An 18,311-nucleotide genomic window follows, 5' to 3' on the forward strand; every position below is an offset into this window, starting at 1 on the left:
CTGTCCATTGATGAGAGAGGGGAATTGAAGTCTCCAATTATTATGGTAGATGTTTCTGTTTCTCTTTTCAGTGTTTTTAGTGTTTGCCTTATGTATTTTGGAGCACTCTGGCTCAGTGCAGAAGTATTTATGATTGTTATGTCTCTTGTTGAATTGCTTCTTTTATTAATATATAGTGTCCTTCATTGTGTCTTTTAGTCATTTTACATTTGAAGTCTAATTTGTTGGATATTAGTATAACTATTCCTGCTCTTTTCTGATTGTTGTTTGCATGAAATGTCTTTTCCCAACCTTTCATTTTCAACCTGTGTTTATCCTTGGGTCTAACATGTGTCTCCTGTAGACAGCATATAGATGGATTCTGGTTTTTAATCCATTCTGCCAGTCTATGTCTTTATTTTATTTTTTTTTTTTGGGTACATGGTCCGGGAATTGAACTCAGGTCTCCCTCATGGAAGGCGAGCATTCTACCACTGAACCACCTGTGTGCACCCTCCAGTCTATGTCTTTTGATTGGGGAGTTTAATTCAGTAACATTTGGTGCTATTGCTGTAAGGGCAGTGCTTTCTTCTACCATTTTGCCTTTTGGATTTTATATGTCACATCTAATTTTTCTTCTTTTTCCCTTTACTGATAGTCTTCATTTCAACACTGTTCTCCACACCTCTCTCTCCTGTCTTTTCCTGTCTGTCTCTAGTGCTCCCATTAGTATTTCTTGCAGAGCCAGTCTTTTGGTCACAAATTCTCTCAGTGACTTTTTTGTCTGAAAATGTTTTAATTTCCCTCTCATTTTTGAAGGACAGTTTTTCTGGGTATAGAATTCTTGGTTGGCAGCTTTTCTCTTTTAGTATCTTAAATACATCATACCACTGTCTTCTTGCCTCCATGGTTTCTGCTGAGAAATCTGTGCATAATCTTATTGGGCTTCCCTTGTATGTGATGAATTGCTTTTCTCTTGCTGCTTTCAAAATTCTCTCTTTCTCTTTGACATCTGACATCCTGATTAGTAAGTGTCTTGGAGTATGTCTATTTGATCCATTTTGTTTGGGGTGCACTGTACTTCTTGGATCTGAAATTTTAAGTCTTATAGTAAGAGTTGCTAAATTTTCAGTGATAATTTCCTCCATTAGTTTTTCTTCTCCTTTTCCCTTCTTTTCCCTTTCTGGGACACCCACAACATGTATGCTCAGGCACTTCATATTGTCATTCAATTCCCTGAGTTCCTGCTCATATTTTTCCATTCTTTTCCTTTATTTTCTTTTGCATATTGGATTTCAGATGTCCCGTCCTCTAGTTCACTGATCCTATCTTCTGCATCTTGAAATCTAACATTGTAGGTTTCCATTGTCTTTTTCATCTCTTCTACTGTGCCTTTCATTCCCATAAGTTCTGTGATTTGTTTTTTCAGACTTTTGATTTTTTCTTTTCGTTCATCCCCTGCCTACTTTATATCTTCCCTCAGTTCATTGATTTGATTTTTGATGAGGTTTTCCATGTCTCTTCGAGCATTCTGAATTGTTTCGACTCCTGTACTCATTTGAATTCTTGGTTTATTCCTTTGACTGGGCCATATCTTAAATTTTCCTAGTATGATTTGTTATTTTTTTGCTGGCATCTAGGCATTTAATTTCCTTAATTAGTTTATTCTGGAGATTGTTTTCACTTTTTTTACCTAAGATTTTCTTGCTGTATGACTTTGTTGTCTATCTGTTCTTTGACATTCAGTTTACCTTATTCTAGACCTCTAGTTTATGTTTCATTTAACAGATCAGAATTTTTCAGTTCTTGTTTTCTTGTTTCTTGCCCTGCCTGTATGGTGCCTTTTTTGTATTTTTTCCCTTAGGAGGGTCTACTTAGGTATTATAGACCCCCGTCAGATTTTCCCAAACCAAACTGGCCTTCTCTTAGGAGGAAAGAGTCACCTGCATCAGTTTTCCCTGAGGGTGAGACCCAGCAGGTTGAAAGACTTTCCTATGAAGCCTCTAGACTCTGTGTTTTTCCTATCCTGCCCAGTACGTGGCACTTGTCTGCCTGCGGGTCCCACCAGCATAAGGTGATGTGGTACCTTTAACTTCAGAAGACTCTTCCTGCTAGGAGTGTGGTGGAGACAGAGGAGGGGTTGTAGGCTGGCTTTAATCACTTCAGTTTTCCAGACCCTGGAGTGTGAATTCCTTGAGGGAGGGATTCCACTTGAGCTGGGCTCTACCCCTCTTCTGGGGAAGGCACAGCCTCCAGACAAGCTCTCAGACAAGCTTAATTCTGTCTGAGAGCAGGACCTCTGTTCCTCAGGTTTACCATCAAGAGCTTAAGTTGGTACGTTCCTTTGTGTATCTCTAGATCCTATGTGCCCCCTCCTTTCCTTCAGGGCCCAGACCCTTTCAAGTATTTTGTGCTGTCCCATTCAAAAAAACCTGTTGTGTTTTTTGTTTATTCCTTTTTCTGTCAGCCCTTTCCCCTCTGCGCCAGGCCAAAAACCAGCAACCTCTGCTTTTAATTGAGGTTCAGCTGAGCTGGGGACCTATTTTTAGTAGTCAAAATTTGTTAATTAATTCCACAAATTGGAGCTTGGTAGAGCTCAGCCCCTTGCTGCTAGTAAAGTCCCTCTCCTTTCCCCTCTGGGAAGCAGCATGTGGAGAGGGGCACTGGCCACCACGTCTTGGGGGACTCACTGTTCTGGGCGGGCTCACAGCTGGTCCAGCTGGTCCAGACTGGGGTACGCTGTGTGTCTGGTCATTGATGTGGCTCCAGCAGTTGTTCTGTACTGTTCCTGGCTATTTACTGACTGCTCTGGAGAATGAACAGAATCCCATATCTCACTAAGAGGTGGCTCCCAATAAGGAATCCGTATCTACATTTCTTTTTAAATTTAGTGTATTAAAAAACTTTTTTTTTTCCTCTTCCAGAGTCCCTCTGGGTGTGTTTTGGTCTTTGCTGCTGGGCTGGGTCTGGTTACGGCTGCTTGAAGTGCCTGACCCTAATGTGGTCCCACAATATGGAACTGGAGTAGTGCTGTTTGGGCTCTCGGCAGTGGTGGAGCTTCTTGTGGAGCCTTTCTGGGTCTTGGCTCAAGCACATATGTTTGTCAAGCTCAAGGTCGGTGTGCCTTCTGCTGTGGATGGGAAATATGAAAAACAAGGGAAAGAGTGTTTTGTTAAATTGCCTTTGTAGAGAGTAATTTCTTCAGACTTGCATCTAAAAATTATTTGAAGAAAGATAACATAATTAGTTAAGTTCATCTACTTGAAATTTTTCAAATGGACTGGTCTGTAGTTTACCTCTGTTATAATGTTAATGAAAAATAAATTTGCTGGGGTGCCCGGGTAGTTTAGTGGTAGAATTCTCGCCGGCCATGAGGGAGACCCAGGTTAAAGTCCTGACCCATGCACTTCCCCAAAACAAACAAACAACTGTAAAAACAGTAACAAAAGTTGCTACAGTAACAGGATACTCACATGGAAAAAGAATGAAATGTGGCCCCCGCCATACAGCATACAAAATAAAATAATAAGTTTGCTAACCAGGTAGTTAATAGTTAAGAATTCAGGAGATTTTTAAGATTTTGAGAAAAGTTTTTTCTAGTGATTCTGTTTAGTTGCATACTAATATTAACTCTTCTCTCTTGATATATACAAAAAAAATATGTAACACATATGTAAATCGTAAAGTATGATAATATACATGAACCCATTACACACCCCAAGAAGTAAAAAATTACCACTAACTTAAGCACATACCCTGCCCCAGGGTAACCACTATCATGGATTTTCTGTTTTTCATTCCTTTGCAGTTTCATTTGTTAATAATGTTTAAAAAATATGCCTTTACCATGTCTTTTCAGGTCATTGCTGAGAGCCTGTCAGTAATCCTCAAGAGCATCCTGACAGCCTTTCTTGTGCTGTGGCTGCCTCACTGGGGATTGTACATTTTCTCTTTGGCCCAGGTAAGAGACATAACTTTTAACTTTTTGTATAAAGTCTGTATTTCTTCATCCATTCTTTCCTTTTCATTACCTGCTGCTATGTGGTTTACGGCTGCAGGATTTACATATGTGGCTAAGGCTGGAAGCTTAGAATGCTGGTCTTGAGACTGCTTCTCGTCTGGTTGCCCCTCCCATCCTAATCTAAACACTGATGTTCTCAGGGACCACACTTGGTCTTTTGTGTCAGGCATCAAAAGCCTCTGTTAGATACCTTTTAGGCAAGCCCATCTCAGACTGATCTTTGATTGTTCGACAGTGTTGTGGAGAAGAATAAAAACTGTAAGAGGGTGGAGGTGGGAATCAAATTGCTTGTGTGTTGTTTTCCTTGGATTTCAAACAATTGTTTGCAGGCTAGAAGGAAACTGCCAAGCCTATTTTAAACTCATATTATAATCTCACATAATTCACAGGGCATGAATCATATCATAACAGGTGCATTTTCAGTTTTAGCAATTTTGGTTTCATTTCCATCTCATCATTTTCTAGTTCTATTTGGATAATAAAAATATAACTTGAGTTCAAGTGCTATTTTAAAAAATGAAACCTATGATCAGATAGTTACCAGAACATCTTATAGAACAAAGCAGTGTGTATTTTAATTGATTATTTATTATTAGGAAGCCAAATTAAGACTTTTAGTAATAATTTATGTGAAATTCTTTCCCATGTTTAAGATAAAAACTACAGATATTTTTGATACCACAGAAAAGCTAGATTTAGAATTAATAAGAATGAGAACTGCCTCTGAAAAGCAATTTGCGGACAGTTGAATGTTTGAGAGAAGTTATTTGTGATTATTTTTATCACGTTTTATTAGTGCTGGAACTACAGTTCTCAGTATTGGTCATTGTTTTTGGTGCACTCTCTCTGGTAAGACATGAGGGCCCTGGAGATGCTGGTTGACTCTTCCTGGAAAAGACACTTGCATGATGATTTTTTGACTATTATAACTCACACCTAGGGTACGTGGGATTCAGCAAGACCAATTTTGAATTTATTTGGTCCCTTATCATAAGACTTCTGAAAGTTCTTGTCTTGTAAATTCTGTATGTCAGTGGGAGGCATCGAAGAACCAATAATATCTCATAGTAGCACATGAGCCCCACCCAGGACACTGGGATTCCCCTTTGTCCTGCCAGCCTGCCTCCAGGCTTCTTAAACTGGCCAAGTGCTCAAGACTGTGGCATCGTTATGTCAAATAAAAGGATCAATCCAGAATATATAATGAACTCTTACAGCTTCAAAAGCAAAGAGTCAAACAACCCAATTTAAAAATGGGCAAGGGATTTGAAAAGACATATCTCCAAAGAAGATATGCAAGTGGTCAATAAGTGTATAAAAAGATGCAGATACTTAACATCATTAGTCATTAGGAAAGTGCAAATTAAACCTACAGTGAGATACTACTGTATGCCTACTAGGTTGGCTGTAATTAAAAAAAAAAGAAAAATAATAGGTATTGGCAAGGATATGAAGAAATTAGAACTCTTGTACATTGCTGGTGGGAATGCAAGATGGTGCAGTTGCTGTGGAAAACTGTTTGACGGTTCATCAAAAAGTCAAACGTAGAACTACCACATGATCCTGCAGTTCTGCTCCTAGGTATATCCCTAAAAGAATTGAAATCAGAGACTTGACCAGATATTTGTATATCAGTGTTCATAGCATTTACAATAGCCAAAAGGTAGTAACAACTCAAATGTCTATCATCTGATGAATGTATAAACAAAATGTGACATATTCGTGCAGAGGAACATTATTTAGCCCTAAAATGGAACAAAGTTCTGATGCATACTACAACATGGATGGACCTTAAAGACATCATGTTGAGTGAAATCAGCCAGACACAAAAGGACAAATGTTGAATGATTCCACTTATATGAAGTATCTAGAATTAGCAAATTTATGGAGACAGAAAGCAGATTAGAGGTACCAGGAACTAGGTGGGGAGAGTGGATATGAGAAGTGGGTACTTAATAGGTAAGGGGCTTCCTTTTGAGGCGATGAAAATGTTCTGGAGCTAGATGTTGATGGTTGCATAAGATTATGAATGTACTAAAAACCACTGAATTGTACACTTTAAAATGGTAATTTTATTTTATATGAATTTTTCTTCAATAAAAATAAAAGGGTAGTGTAGTTTCAGCACTCTGCATTAAGACTATCCATAGATTTCTGCTATTTCCCCAAGGCTTTGACCAGCAGGAAGATGATGGAAGACAGGGAAGGGGACTAGAAAAAGGGTTCCTGTCACATAGAATGTAAGCATTAGGCAGTGTGGTTTCACAGCAGCACTGCTTGTGTCTTAAAGGGCTGGTAGCATGAAAGTAGAAGCATGGTGGATGGTGGGCTCTGTCCCCCTGGCATGGATGGAAGCGGAAAGCAGAGAAGCCTAAACCCCCTAAACTAGGACTCCTTCTTTTTGCTATGTGCCTTTACCATAGGAGCAGCCTTTGTGTTTCAGGGCGAAAGAGGAACCTGGAGGTTTCATTTCTACTTGAGCTAGTTTCGCTGCTATTCTTAGGAGGGAAAGTGTTGGAACTTGCAAAGGGGTTCTTTTGCTTATTCTTCCCTAACTTGCAGGCAAAACCCCAGGCTGCTATTCCTGGCTAGAAGCCATTCTATTCTGGATAGATGAGGAAGGAGTGGGCCCATGAGGGATGGGTCCTCTTATCAATGCACCCTTCCCTCCCCTGTCCTGTAGTAGTTCTTGCCCTACCCAGGCATTGGGCAGGGAGGAAGAAGCCAGAAGTTTAATTCCGTTTTGTAATCATAAATGTCACAGGTTTCTGGGGTTTATAGAAAATCTGTAGTCCTAGGTGATGGCAGATTACTGAGTATTAGCACAATCTGGATGCATGAATTCTCATAGCCTACTGTCTAGCTGTTCCTTTGGCCAAACAGGAATCTTTTGAGAACTTTTCTGACATTGCTGTGGCAGTCAAACTGGTGGATATGTATGATGGAAAAATGTTCTGCCTGCCAGAAGAATTTGTGTCCTCATAGTTAGGATAAGTCTTTGGAACACTTTTCAAGGAGGTGCTGTAGTGGAGATGGGTCCTAGTGAATAGTGCTGTTCTCCAAACAGTGCAGTGTTATGCAGCAGAATGCAGTGAATTACAACAGAGTTCTCTTTCTTGATTGGCCTTTGAAGTCAAATTTATAGCCATTTCTTAATTATACCCATGTTAAAAACAGTTTAGTTTAAACCTATCATTTTTCTTTTTCAGCTTTTCTATGCCACATTTCTCGTGCTCTGCTATGTTATTTATTTCACAAAGTTACTGGGTTCCCCAGAGTCAACCAAGCAACAAACTCTTCCTGTCTCCAGAATGACAGATCTGTTACCCAGTATTTCAAGAAGTGGAGTAAGTAATGCGTTTGTCTCATCATTTTAATCACAGATGCTGGTTATCCTTGAGGGAAAAAAAACTGCGCCGTTTACAGTTACAATAATAGCGATAATTTGTGGCTCACATTATTGAGTGCTTGCTGTTTGCTAGGCCAGGATTCTCAATCTTCACACTAACGACATTTTGGGCTGGACAGTGCTTTGTTGTTAGGGGCACTGTCCAGTGCATTGTAGCATATTTAGTGGAATCCTTGGTCTCTACCTAATAGATAGCAGTAGACAACCAAAAATATCTGCAGACATTGCCAGTTGAGAACCACTCTGCTTGATTTCCCAAATGCTTGACTTGCCATAGTTAATGTTTAAAATGGCCCTATGAGGCTGACATAGTCATTATTTCTGTTTTGGGGTTGAGGAACTGAGGCTTAATGGTTAAATACCTGCCCAAAGTGAGGGTTAGAGTGAGAATGGGAGCCTAGAGAGGGTTGAATCTCAGCAGAGGAGAGTCTGACCACTGTGCTCTATCTGTGTTCTGCCATGTCTGTTGGTTTTTCCCTGATTGTCCTCTACCAGAGATAGTCTAGTATGCTAAGAAAGCAGAGATGAACCCCACATACTTTATGTAGGCATCAGGCTGGTGTTTCAGATGATCTGTTTTCCCATCTGGACCAGTGAGGATTCTAGATGCTGATGTGTGGGAGTAAGGCATAATTTTTTTCCACTCAACTTCTTTTTTTTTTTTTTAATATTTTTACTGATAAAATTTAACATACAAACGTTCCATACATGGTGTACAATCAGTGGCTCATATCATCACATAGTTGTGTAGTCATCACCATGATCATTTTTTTTTTAACATATACGTCACTCCAGAAAAAGAAATAAAAAAGAAAAGACTCATAGATACCATACTTCTTACCGCTCCCTCTCATTGACTACTAGTATTTTCATCTACCCAATTTATCTTAACCTTTGTTTCCTCTATTATTTATTTTTTATCCATCTGTCCATATCCTAGATAAAAGGAGCATCAGACACAAGGTTTTCACAATCACACAGTCACATTGTAAAAGCTGTATCATTATATAATCATCTTCAGGAATCAAGGCTACTGAAACATAGCTCTTACAGTTTCAGGTACTTTCCTCCAGCCACTCCAATACAACATAAACTAAAAAGGAATAGCTATATAATGTGTAAGAATAACCTCCAGGATAACCTCTTGACTCTGTTTGAAATCTCTCAGCCACTGACACTTTATTTTGTCTCATTTCTCTCTTTCCCCTTTTGGTTAAGAAGGTTTTCTCAGTCCTTTGTTCCTGGGTCCTGTCTTATCCCAGGTTTTCTGTCCATGTTGCCAGGGAGGTCTACATCCCTGAGAGTCATGTCGCACATAGAGGGGAAGGGCACTGCGTTCACTTGCCATGTTGGCTTAGATAGAAAGGCCACATCTGAGCAGCAAAAGAGGTTCTCTGGGGGTAACTCTTGGGCCTAATTTTAAGTAGGCTTAGCCTATCCTTTGCAGGAATAAATTTCATAGGGGTGAACCCCAAGATCGTCCACTCAGCATCTTAAACTTCGCTCTCAATCCATATGACTTTTATTTTCTGACTCTTGTGGGGTTAGTGCTACTGTATATGGCATTGTAGATGCAGTATAACCCAGGTGCAACTTACCTGAATTATGCTGTACTCCTCTGTTCGGAGGCTTTGTCAACAGCTCTATTTTGGGCTGACCCACTTTCCTTTTGATCCATACTTGTTTGATTGCTAAATGAGATGCACTAAGTTGAGGCAAGGCCTTGAGAGGACTTCTTATTCTCCTTTTGTGGTGACATGAAAAAGTAGTAAAATATTTGGAAATCAAGTTTCAGAATTCCTGGAATCCTGTTATACAACTTTTCAAGAAAAAACAGATTGTATAATGTCATGGTTAGGGACAGGTGTCAACTTGGCCAAGTTGTGGTACCTGTTTATCTGATTGGGAAGCACTGGCCTGTCCGTTGCAATGAGGACATTTCATAGGATTAGGTCATGATCACGTCAGCTACATCCACAGCTGATTCCATTTGTAATCAGCCAAAGGGGAGTGTCTTCTGTAATTAGTGATGCTAAATGCAATCATGGGAAGCCTTTTAAGGAGGACTCAGAGGAGACAGGCCCCATTTTCCTGCTTTGGCTGGTGAGCCTCTCCTGTGGAGTTATCCAGGCCATCCATCGGAGTCATCGGCTTCGCAGCCTGTCCTGTGGATTTTGGACTCTGCGTTCTTACGGTCACGTGAGACACTTTCATAAATTTTATATTTGCAAGTGTTCCCTGTTGATTCTGTTTCTCTAGAGAACCCTAACTAATACATATAACAAAGCCAGATATTCTCTCATTTGTTAGATAAACGTTCTGTACCCTAATCAACCAGATCTTACCTTGAACCTAAATTAGCATGACATATTTTGGGTGGTGCTCTGCTTCATTCTTCAGGCTTAGATGGTTAGGACTGGTGACTGCTTCTCTTTTCTGGAGCTTCTGCCCCCAGCCACCCCCCCACCCACCCACACAGAATGTCTGAGAGTACAGAGGGGTCTCTTCTCCTCTGTATGCTCCCCAGTGCCCATCTGTACCAAGGCTAGCCGTCCTGTCACACTGGGCCAGCCCCTGTGCCCCAGCAGCATTTTGGAAAGGAGCATTTGGACCGTTAATACAAGCAAGGAGAGAGAGGCTGACTAAAAGTGTTATTAAGTATTTATTAAACCCTGTGATGGGCTCAGAACAGTGAACTTCAATTTCTTTATCTATCAAATGGGGTTATAATTATAGTACCTCCTTCCTCAGGATATTCCCCCAGATGAGATGGGGGTGTAAAGCACTTAGCATTGTGTCCTGGCAGTGTGTGTATCCATAAGTGGCAGCTGATTATCACCACGATCACACTGCTACTCTTAAGAGTAGCTCTGCTGGGACATCCTAGCAAGAAGGACACTGGTGGTGCTAATGTGAGAGTTCAGTAGTTTAATCTAGCTGTCTATCTTGAAGGTACCCAGGTTCATTCTGCTAGGACAGAAGCCATGGCCACGAGGGCACAGTGGTGCTGTTCCTGCCAACAAACACTTATAAGAGCCTGGTCCCAGGTTTGATGCTGTCTGGGATACACACCTGTAAGAGAGGTGGTCCCCTGGCTCCAAGGAATTTCCTGTGGGCTTGAGGAGGCAGCAGGTATGGGTCTAAAGCCTGGAGGACTGTCCCCAGACTTGAGGTTCCTTTTCAAAGTGAGGCTTTTGGCCTCCATGACCTGTGAAGACTTCAGAGGATTCGTAATATTTAACCTTTGACAAAGGGCAGTTTATAATAACTGCCATTGACTGAATACTTACTTACTTTGTACCAGACACTATACCAAGTAATTTACATGGATTTTTGTATTTAATACTCACAGTAATTCTATGAGATAAATACTATTATTCCCTTATTACAGATGAAAAAACAGGTTCAGAGAAGTTAAGTGAAAGCCAGAATTGCCCAGCCAGTTTTAGACCCAGTTCTTCTAATTTCATAAATAAGCTGGTCAGACAATTACACCGAATATCAATTTGGCCAAGTTGTGAGATTTTACTTCCTATTCTTATAGAATTCCATCTTCTTTAGAGATATTTAGCCTTAAAATAATGATACTTCAAATAGTGGCTGCCTCTTATATCCTTTAACCCTTCTTAGTGATTTAATGTAAGAGATTGGTAATATTTAAGTAAAGTTGAAAAATTTGAAACAGCAAGCTCTGATAAGCATGTTAATCAGTGTACCAGGTGTTGCAACTGGAGTCACAGATGACTAGGGTGGGGTCTTTGCCCTAAGAATTTGCATTATGGTGGAGAGATAAGACGCATAGTCAGCTAACTATATTGATAACTTACTATCTGTAAGTTATCAAAATAGAAGCACAGAGGTAAGGACTCATCCATTCCTCCTGGGACTATCAAGGAAGATTTAATGGAGGAAATTGCTTTGTGCTAGGCTTGACATGTGAGTGGCAGAGGTGAAATATATATCTGTGGTGGGAATGGGCATTTGTGGCTAAGAGAAGAAAATTTACTCAGGATGTCCGTCACTGTATTGGAATTGAGAATGTAGAGATGACTGGAGTACTTAAGTTGGCTGGACAGTTGGGTAGGGGAAAGGAAGCCAAAGGTGAAAGGAAGGTGTGGAGGGAGATAATGTGGTTTGCTGGGCTCGGCTCAGGTAGTGTTGGCCTCAGTGCTGGGTGGAGGAATTTGGGCTTAGTTCAGGTTTGATGAAAGGTTTTTGAACAGAGGCATGATCTTACTGCCTGTGTTGAGCACTTACCATCTGTTACAGGTTTATTGAGTATCTCACTTTCACTTTTCAGTCCTCACTGCCTTCATGAGGTAAGCCTTTTTTATGCAGGTTCCATTTTGCAGGTAAGGAACTGAGGCTTAGCAAAGTTAAGAATCTTGTCTATGATCTTAGCACTAAAAAGTCATGGAGCTGCAGTTTGAGCCCCAGCTTCTCTAACTCCAAAGTCCAAACTCTATAATGAGAGGGATTAGTTAGAGAAAAGTTTAGGTGCAAAAAAGCTCATTAGGGGACTATTGTGATCATCCACGTGAGAAGTGATAGGACAGTGTGAGGATGCTTGGAGTGAAGAGATGAATGGAGCAGAGTTGAAAACACTACAGTGTCTGGGATAGATGGAGCAAGAGGGCGAGGTGGGGTGGTGATGGTAATGGAGGTCTGGGGTCAGGACCATGGCCTCAGGCTCCCTTTTGGTGATTCCTGGTCATTGTGGTAAGGATATGGCTGTGTGGTAAGGATATGGCTGAAAGGATCATTCTGAGTCAGAAGAGTTTGGGAACTGGAAGAGTTTTTTAACTCGGGTTAAAACACGACAAACCTCTGACCTGATTCTAGGTCTTCTCCAGAGTTGCTTCCCATCACCTTTCTGCATCCAAGCTTCGGTTTCCACTGACACAAGGTGGTAGTATGGCATTGTTGGTCAGAGGATCCCAGAGAAATTTACAGCTGTTTAGACCGACTCATCAGTACGAATCTAACTCTTGCAAAATAGACCTTCTTTGATTTTACAAGTGATCTGTTCTGAGCAGAATGGTAAAAGCCCATCCTCTTTTCTCCCACTTAGCAGATGCCTCTGAGAAGTAACCCAATCTCAGATCTGACTTCCTGCCTCCATGTCTTTAATGAGCATTTTGGAGATAGCAGTGCGACCGTTCCTTCCGAGCATCTGGTCCGTTTAAATGGAAGGCATTACGAGAATGAAACCTCAAATATGAGCCTTCAGCTTAGATACACTGTCATGATTTCACTCTCCTAAAGAACTTTTTAAACAGCTTGATCATCTTCCCCAACCCATTCACAATCCCAGCAAGCAGGCTTCACCAGAGCCTCATGGGTAAACTGCAACTTTTTGTTTCATTTGTAAAGAACAGAGGTACTGCTGTGTATCTCCTTAGGGGACCGCTGTCCCATGGGGTGATGTGTGTGAGAGAAAGGAGGTGCTATGACCACATCTGTAAAATCTGACTGCGGTGACTCAGCATCCTAGGATAACGTGGTCCTCAGTGCCCCCTAGTGGTGATGAGTGGTCTGGTACTCTTTGTTCTGGGGAAAGGAGATATCCTCACCTTGTGGCTGCCTGAACTAGAGCTACCCCTGACATCTGCTTCAGGTTCACTGATGCCCTGAAGGCAGAATAGTTTGGGAAGTGAGTTGCCTGGAAGAATGGTTCAAAAACCAGGGGGTGAGGCGGCGCAGAGGGCTGGAAATGACCCTTACTTTAAGGAATAGTCTAAATCTGTCCTGTTCTGAATGGTAACCACTAGCCACTTGTGGCTATAGAGCACTTGGAATGTGGCTAGTCCGAATTGAGATGTACTGTAAGTGCAAAATACACCCCTGGTTGCAAAGACTTAGTATGTAAAAAAGAATGTAAACGGCCTTGTTAATATTTTTCTGTATTGATTACATGTTGAAATAATAATATTTTGGGTTAGATAAAGCAATTAATTTCATCTTAATTTTAACTGTCCACTGTAGCTACTGAGAGATTTAAAATTACATATGTAGCCTGATCACATTTCTTTGGAATAGAAAGGTAAGACCAGGGGCCCACGTGACTGGGCAGGTTCTACAACGGAGAAATATAGCTAACGCTGACCTTCTGGAAAGGTAGAGTGGGCTTGGCCTTTGGAATTCAGTTTGGAAAGTGCCTGGAAGCCTCTGCCCTCCCAAAGAGATCCCTGAAATCTCACCATTCACAAGTCATCACTTTGGGTTAATAAACCTTTTCAAAACACGGGGATCCTGGGATTAAGAATTTAATATCTGGACCGAACATTCTTGGACCACAGAATGTCTGCATGATAGAGGGGCCCTGAGGGAACTGGGGAGGGGGACACTGACATCCAGCTGGCTGCCTACTCTTCCTTCCATTTTGTGGTCGGCTCTCTGGCTTTGAGGATGTCTGTTTCTTGTAGGTTGATCTCTGCCCTACCTAAGCACTTTGCTTCCTTCTTACCCACCTTCTGCTTAGGAAATAGGCAGTTCAGTGTCCCCTAGGAATTTGGAAGATGGCTTATTAGAAGTTTTGTGTTTTTTTTCTTTCCCCTGACATACGAGTTCTCAGTGCTTAAGAGAAGACTGAATTTCTCTTGAAATATACAAGCAAAGTTCATAGTTTTTGTAAAGGGGCATTGGATAGCCAAATAGTGCATTCAGGTGTAGTATATATGGAACAGGAATTTGTTTTGCCTCTTGGTGTGCTTTAGACATTTTTTAAGGAAAGAACTGACTATGAGCTGTGTGTGTGAGATGTGGTCAGTTTACTGTTCAGGCCTTCAAGGGACAGCAGCACTTCGGAACCCTCATGTGTGGGTCTCGGGGCAGGCTTCTTTCTGGGAGGCCCTTAGGCCTGAAGACTTTGCCTTCACGTTTAGTAATGTAAATCCTTTCCCAGTATTTGTTGAATGCCTTCTGTGCATTTACCATTAAACAGAATTAGTGGGGACGGGTCCAGCGGGACTTAGGGACCAGAATGAGATTATTCTCTTATAGCATTGTATCCTTAGACTTGAAATGCCTGGGCTTTTTTGTTTATTTCTTTTCTTTCCTAGACTTTCGTAAATTGGAAAGAAGCTAAATTGACTTGGAGTTTTTTCAAACAGTCTTTCTTGAAACAGATTTTGACAGAAGGTAAGTAAAAGGTCTCATGGGATTTTTCTGAGCAGTCAGGAAACCATAGTATAAATGGGACTTCACAGGGCTGTTAATTACTTAAATCCATAGCACCTGCTGTTGAGGGCTCCTGGGCAGAGGAGGCTCAGAAATGGGAGTTTTTGCAAGAAGGGGAGGGAAAGTGACATTTATTTAGTTTTATGCTTTTCTTATGTTGTCTAATTTAAATCTCTCCACAGCTTTGTAAAAAAGATATGTCCCCATTTATTATGAACGAAGAAACTGAATGCAGTTTTAGAATTTTTTCAGGGTCCTACAGTAAGGAGAAACTGCTTAATTTGAATCTAAGTCTTATTCCATCACCCCATGTTATAGCACTTCAATATATTTATTATAAGGGTATTATATCCAATTATAGAAAATTTGGAAAATGAAGAAAACTATCCATAATATCATATCCTTTTGAACTTTTTTTCCCATAACTTTTTATATATCTTCTTTTCAAATTTTTAAAGAACCATATTCTTACCATTGTATTTTTTTAAACAAAATTTGCCCTGGTAGTTTGTTCAGCCTTCAGGCTTGTTAAGCCCTTGTCTTAACTGACAGAGCACCTGCTGCAGAGGGCCAGCAAGCTGCTGAAAGTCCCTAGTTTTTGTGTGTGTGTGTGTTGGTTTGGGTATGTCCAGCTTCGGGTCCAAAAGTGAAATTTGAGTTGGCCATAAGCTGCTGAAGATGGTAGTTTCTCTCTGTATATAAATTTCAAATGTCTGTATATCTACATCTATTAATGTACATATTTTAAAATTCTTTTTAAAAATTATCTGTTAATTATAAAAGTAATATAACTCCATTATACAAATCTAATAAAACAGAGAAAAGAAAAAACTTCTCATAAGCCTGGCATTCTAATACAACCATCATTATTATTATATTGGTATTTTCCTTTGTTGCTGTTAAGTTTTCATCCAAAGGAAAGTAACTCCCCTTATGCTTTGCTTTCCCTGTCTGCCTGTTGAGGAATTGTACTAAGAGGCTTCTGAGGGCTCTCTGGCCTTTTAGAGTGTGTGTTTCCACTCTGAGCCAATAACATTACCATTATAAAAGTGAAAGTGTTCTTAGGACCTCTAGGGAAAATCAGAATCAGATACTTCAGAGAGCTGTATGAGGGTGCTTTAATTATAAGCACCTTGAGAGCAGGGGTTATTCCATTCACTGCTGTATCCCCAGTGCTCTGCTTTGGGCTGGCACATGGTGGGAATTCAGCAAGTATGTGTTGATAAACAATAAGAAAAGCAACAATAGAAGGTAAATGTAGTAAAATTTTATTTTGTGGTAGTTCACATTATTGTTAAAACATGAAAATCAATGAAAGGACTTTTAGAAGAAAGGACTAGTGCTTAATGCACTTCTTTTTTCTTCCCAAAGTTTTTTTTTTTTTTTTGGAGTGCATGGGTTGGGAATCAAACCTGGGTCTCCCACATGGCAGGTGAGAATTCTACCACTGAACTACCCGTGCACCCTTCTAAAGCTTAAAGAGCTGTTTTAATGAGTTTGAGGGAATAGATCCAGACCAAGCAGATTAGACAACCCTAAATTGGCTGTCTGGATTTCACTTACTAGATGTGGGTTTGTGACTGCAAGTTTAAGTTAGCTACACAAAGTCTACCAAGCTAGGCCTAGCTGTCTGGCAGTAAGCTGTTAGGAACGGGCCTGGAGCTGGCCAGCCTCTCAGGACCTCTATCTCCATGGCTGTGAAATAGGGAAGTGGCCTGATCGGGGACCCCCACATTCTTTTTATCTTTAAAAACTACAGCTTTAATTGAAATCATCCTTTGTAGTAGCAAACATACACATACCATTATCTCCTACTTCTGCAAGTCACTGAGGATAGAGAGATGAGTCATAGGCCTTTGCCTCAGGATTTTAGTCTCATGAAAGACCCAGACATTTGTGTACATACTTAATTATGACACGAGACCATAAAGGTTATACTCGGAAACCTTAACGCATTCACCAGATATCCCTTGTATGCCCTCTCATTCACTAGAGCTCTGTTAGAAACCAGGCACGCAGACATGGTTTTCACCTTCAGGGAGCTTACAGATGTGGGAAGACAGGGAGATCCCTGTAGAAAAAACCAAGGTGGGTGGGATGGGGGCAGAATATGACTGGGCCCAGCCTGACTCTGAGTATCTGGAGGAGATAAAACCTGGTAGAGTGTAGTGGAGGATTATGTGTGATGGTGAGGGGAGGGTCTAAGTTGGGGAAGGGAGATATCTTGGGGTCTGTGTGTAAAAGACCTCACATGCAGAATTAAGGAGCTTGGACTTTTTGTAAACATTAAAGGGCCTTTAAAGGTGTGAAAGCAGAGTTGACCTAATCAGATCTGTATTTGCAAAAGGTAGGATCGTTAACAGTGAGGGTGGATCAGAGCAGCGGGAGGATTAGATGAAGACATGCAGGTGGGGTCTAGGATGGGTCAGTACCTGGGAGGACCTGCAGAGGTCCTGCTATAGACTTAGTGACAGGGAGATTGTGAGGACTGAGAAGAGAGTAACGAAAGAAGAGTATGTCATTGTGTCTTATCTCTTAATGCTTTCCTTCCACTAAAATGATTGAGCAAGTTGCTAGGAGGGGAGAATTTACTCTTTAGGGCTGTGGGTTCTGTTTCTGTAGTGGTCAGTGCTTCTCCCTCAGGGCTACTAGGAACATGGTATAATTTATAGAAGCCAGAGGGGATGGGGCTCTGGACTAGTCTTTCCACCTTACAAGCATCAGAATGTCGGATATGAATCATGAACTTGGACTCCAGAGCTGAGCCAGCCTCCTAGAAGATCTCTCCACCCCAGGATAAATTTTTGAACAGACATGTGCACATAATTTTGTCCCTTTCATATCACAGAGTTTATACTCAGCTTGTCTAACTTTCATTTTCATTATTAACATTTTAGTAAAACCAGCCCATGTGCTTTTTTTTTTTTAACTTACTAAGCTGGTTCTATTGTTTTGTTTTTAATTTATTTAATGGGTTTGGAGATTTGCTGTCTATAAGCCACCAACATTTTCTAAAATCTTTTTTGATATTATTTGATATCAACATTAAGACAAGGAACATATCTTTAACTGAGTAAGTTTTCTTCCTTGAAAGTATTTGCCAACTGAAAAAGCTGCTGAGTTTTTTTTGCTTTCTCTTTTAGACTTTTTTTTGTTTTTCATGGGCAAGCATTGGGAATGAACCCATCTTTTAGGATTTTGTAAATTGGAAAGAGGCTAAAGGATTTGGAGTCAGTTGGAAGCGAGAAATTAATGTGTATTTGAAATGCTAATTATTTTGCTTTTCCTTTTATAGGTGAGCGATATGTAATGACGTTTTTGAATGTCTTAAATTTTGGTGATCAGGGTAAGTATTTCAATTAAAGGTGAATACTATTAATAGGTACTTCCTAATGTTTTTCTCTGTACTTTGATAAATTTAATGGAAATTAACCTTTCGGTTCCTGAAGATAGGAAATTGAAGGTCTTTGTAGTTGTATATACAGTGTACTAAGTGTCTCTTATAATGTGACTTGGGTGGCATGTTCTCTGCTGAGATCCCTTACTCTCTACTTCCTGCAGTATTCTGGTGCTCACTTTAGGGGGGGGTAAGGGAAATGCTAGGAGAGGGAGAAAGGAGCTCACCTTCACAGCCATAAAAATAAGATGCACCAATGTTTGTATAGCTAGGTAGGTCTCTCTCAATATTTTTTTCACATTTATTTTTTACTATAATCCCAAAGT

General features: G+C 40.5%; 1 protein-coding gene across 1 annotated transcript in view; it reads left to right on the forward strand.

The window, feature by feature from the left end:
- Positions 1 to 18,311, forward strand: part of RFT1 (RFT1 glycolipid translocator homolog) — a 67,561-nt gene that overhangs the window by 12,188 nt on the left and 37,062 nt on the right. Inside the window, exons 4-8 of the mRNA XM_077129003.1 lie at positions 2,904 to 3,093; positions 3,839 to 3,940; positions 7,210 to 7,347; positions 14,471 to 14,549; positions 17,884 to 17,934. Coding sequence (XP_076985118.1) covers positions 2,904 to 3,093; positions 3,839 to 3,940; positions 7,210 to 7,347; positions 14,471 to 14,549; positions 17,884 to 17,934 — 560 coding nt within the window. The remainder of the gene's footprint in view (positions 1 to 2,903; positions 3,094 to 3,838; positions 3,941 to 7,209; positions 7,348 to 14,470; positions 14,550 to 17,883; positions 17,935 to 18,311) is intronic.

Source organism: Tamandua tetradactyla, chromosome 15 (genome assembly GCF_023851605.1).
Source record: "Tamandua tetradactyla isolate mTamTet1 chromosome 15, mTamTet1.pri, whole genome shotgun sequence".
NCBI lineage: Eukaryota > Metazoa > Chordata > Mammalia > Pilosa > Myrmecophagidae > Tamandua > Tamandua tetradactyla.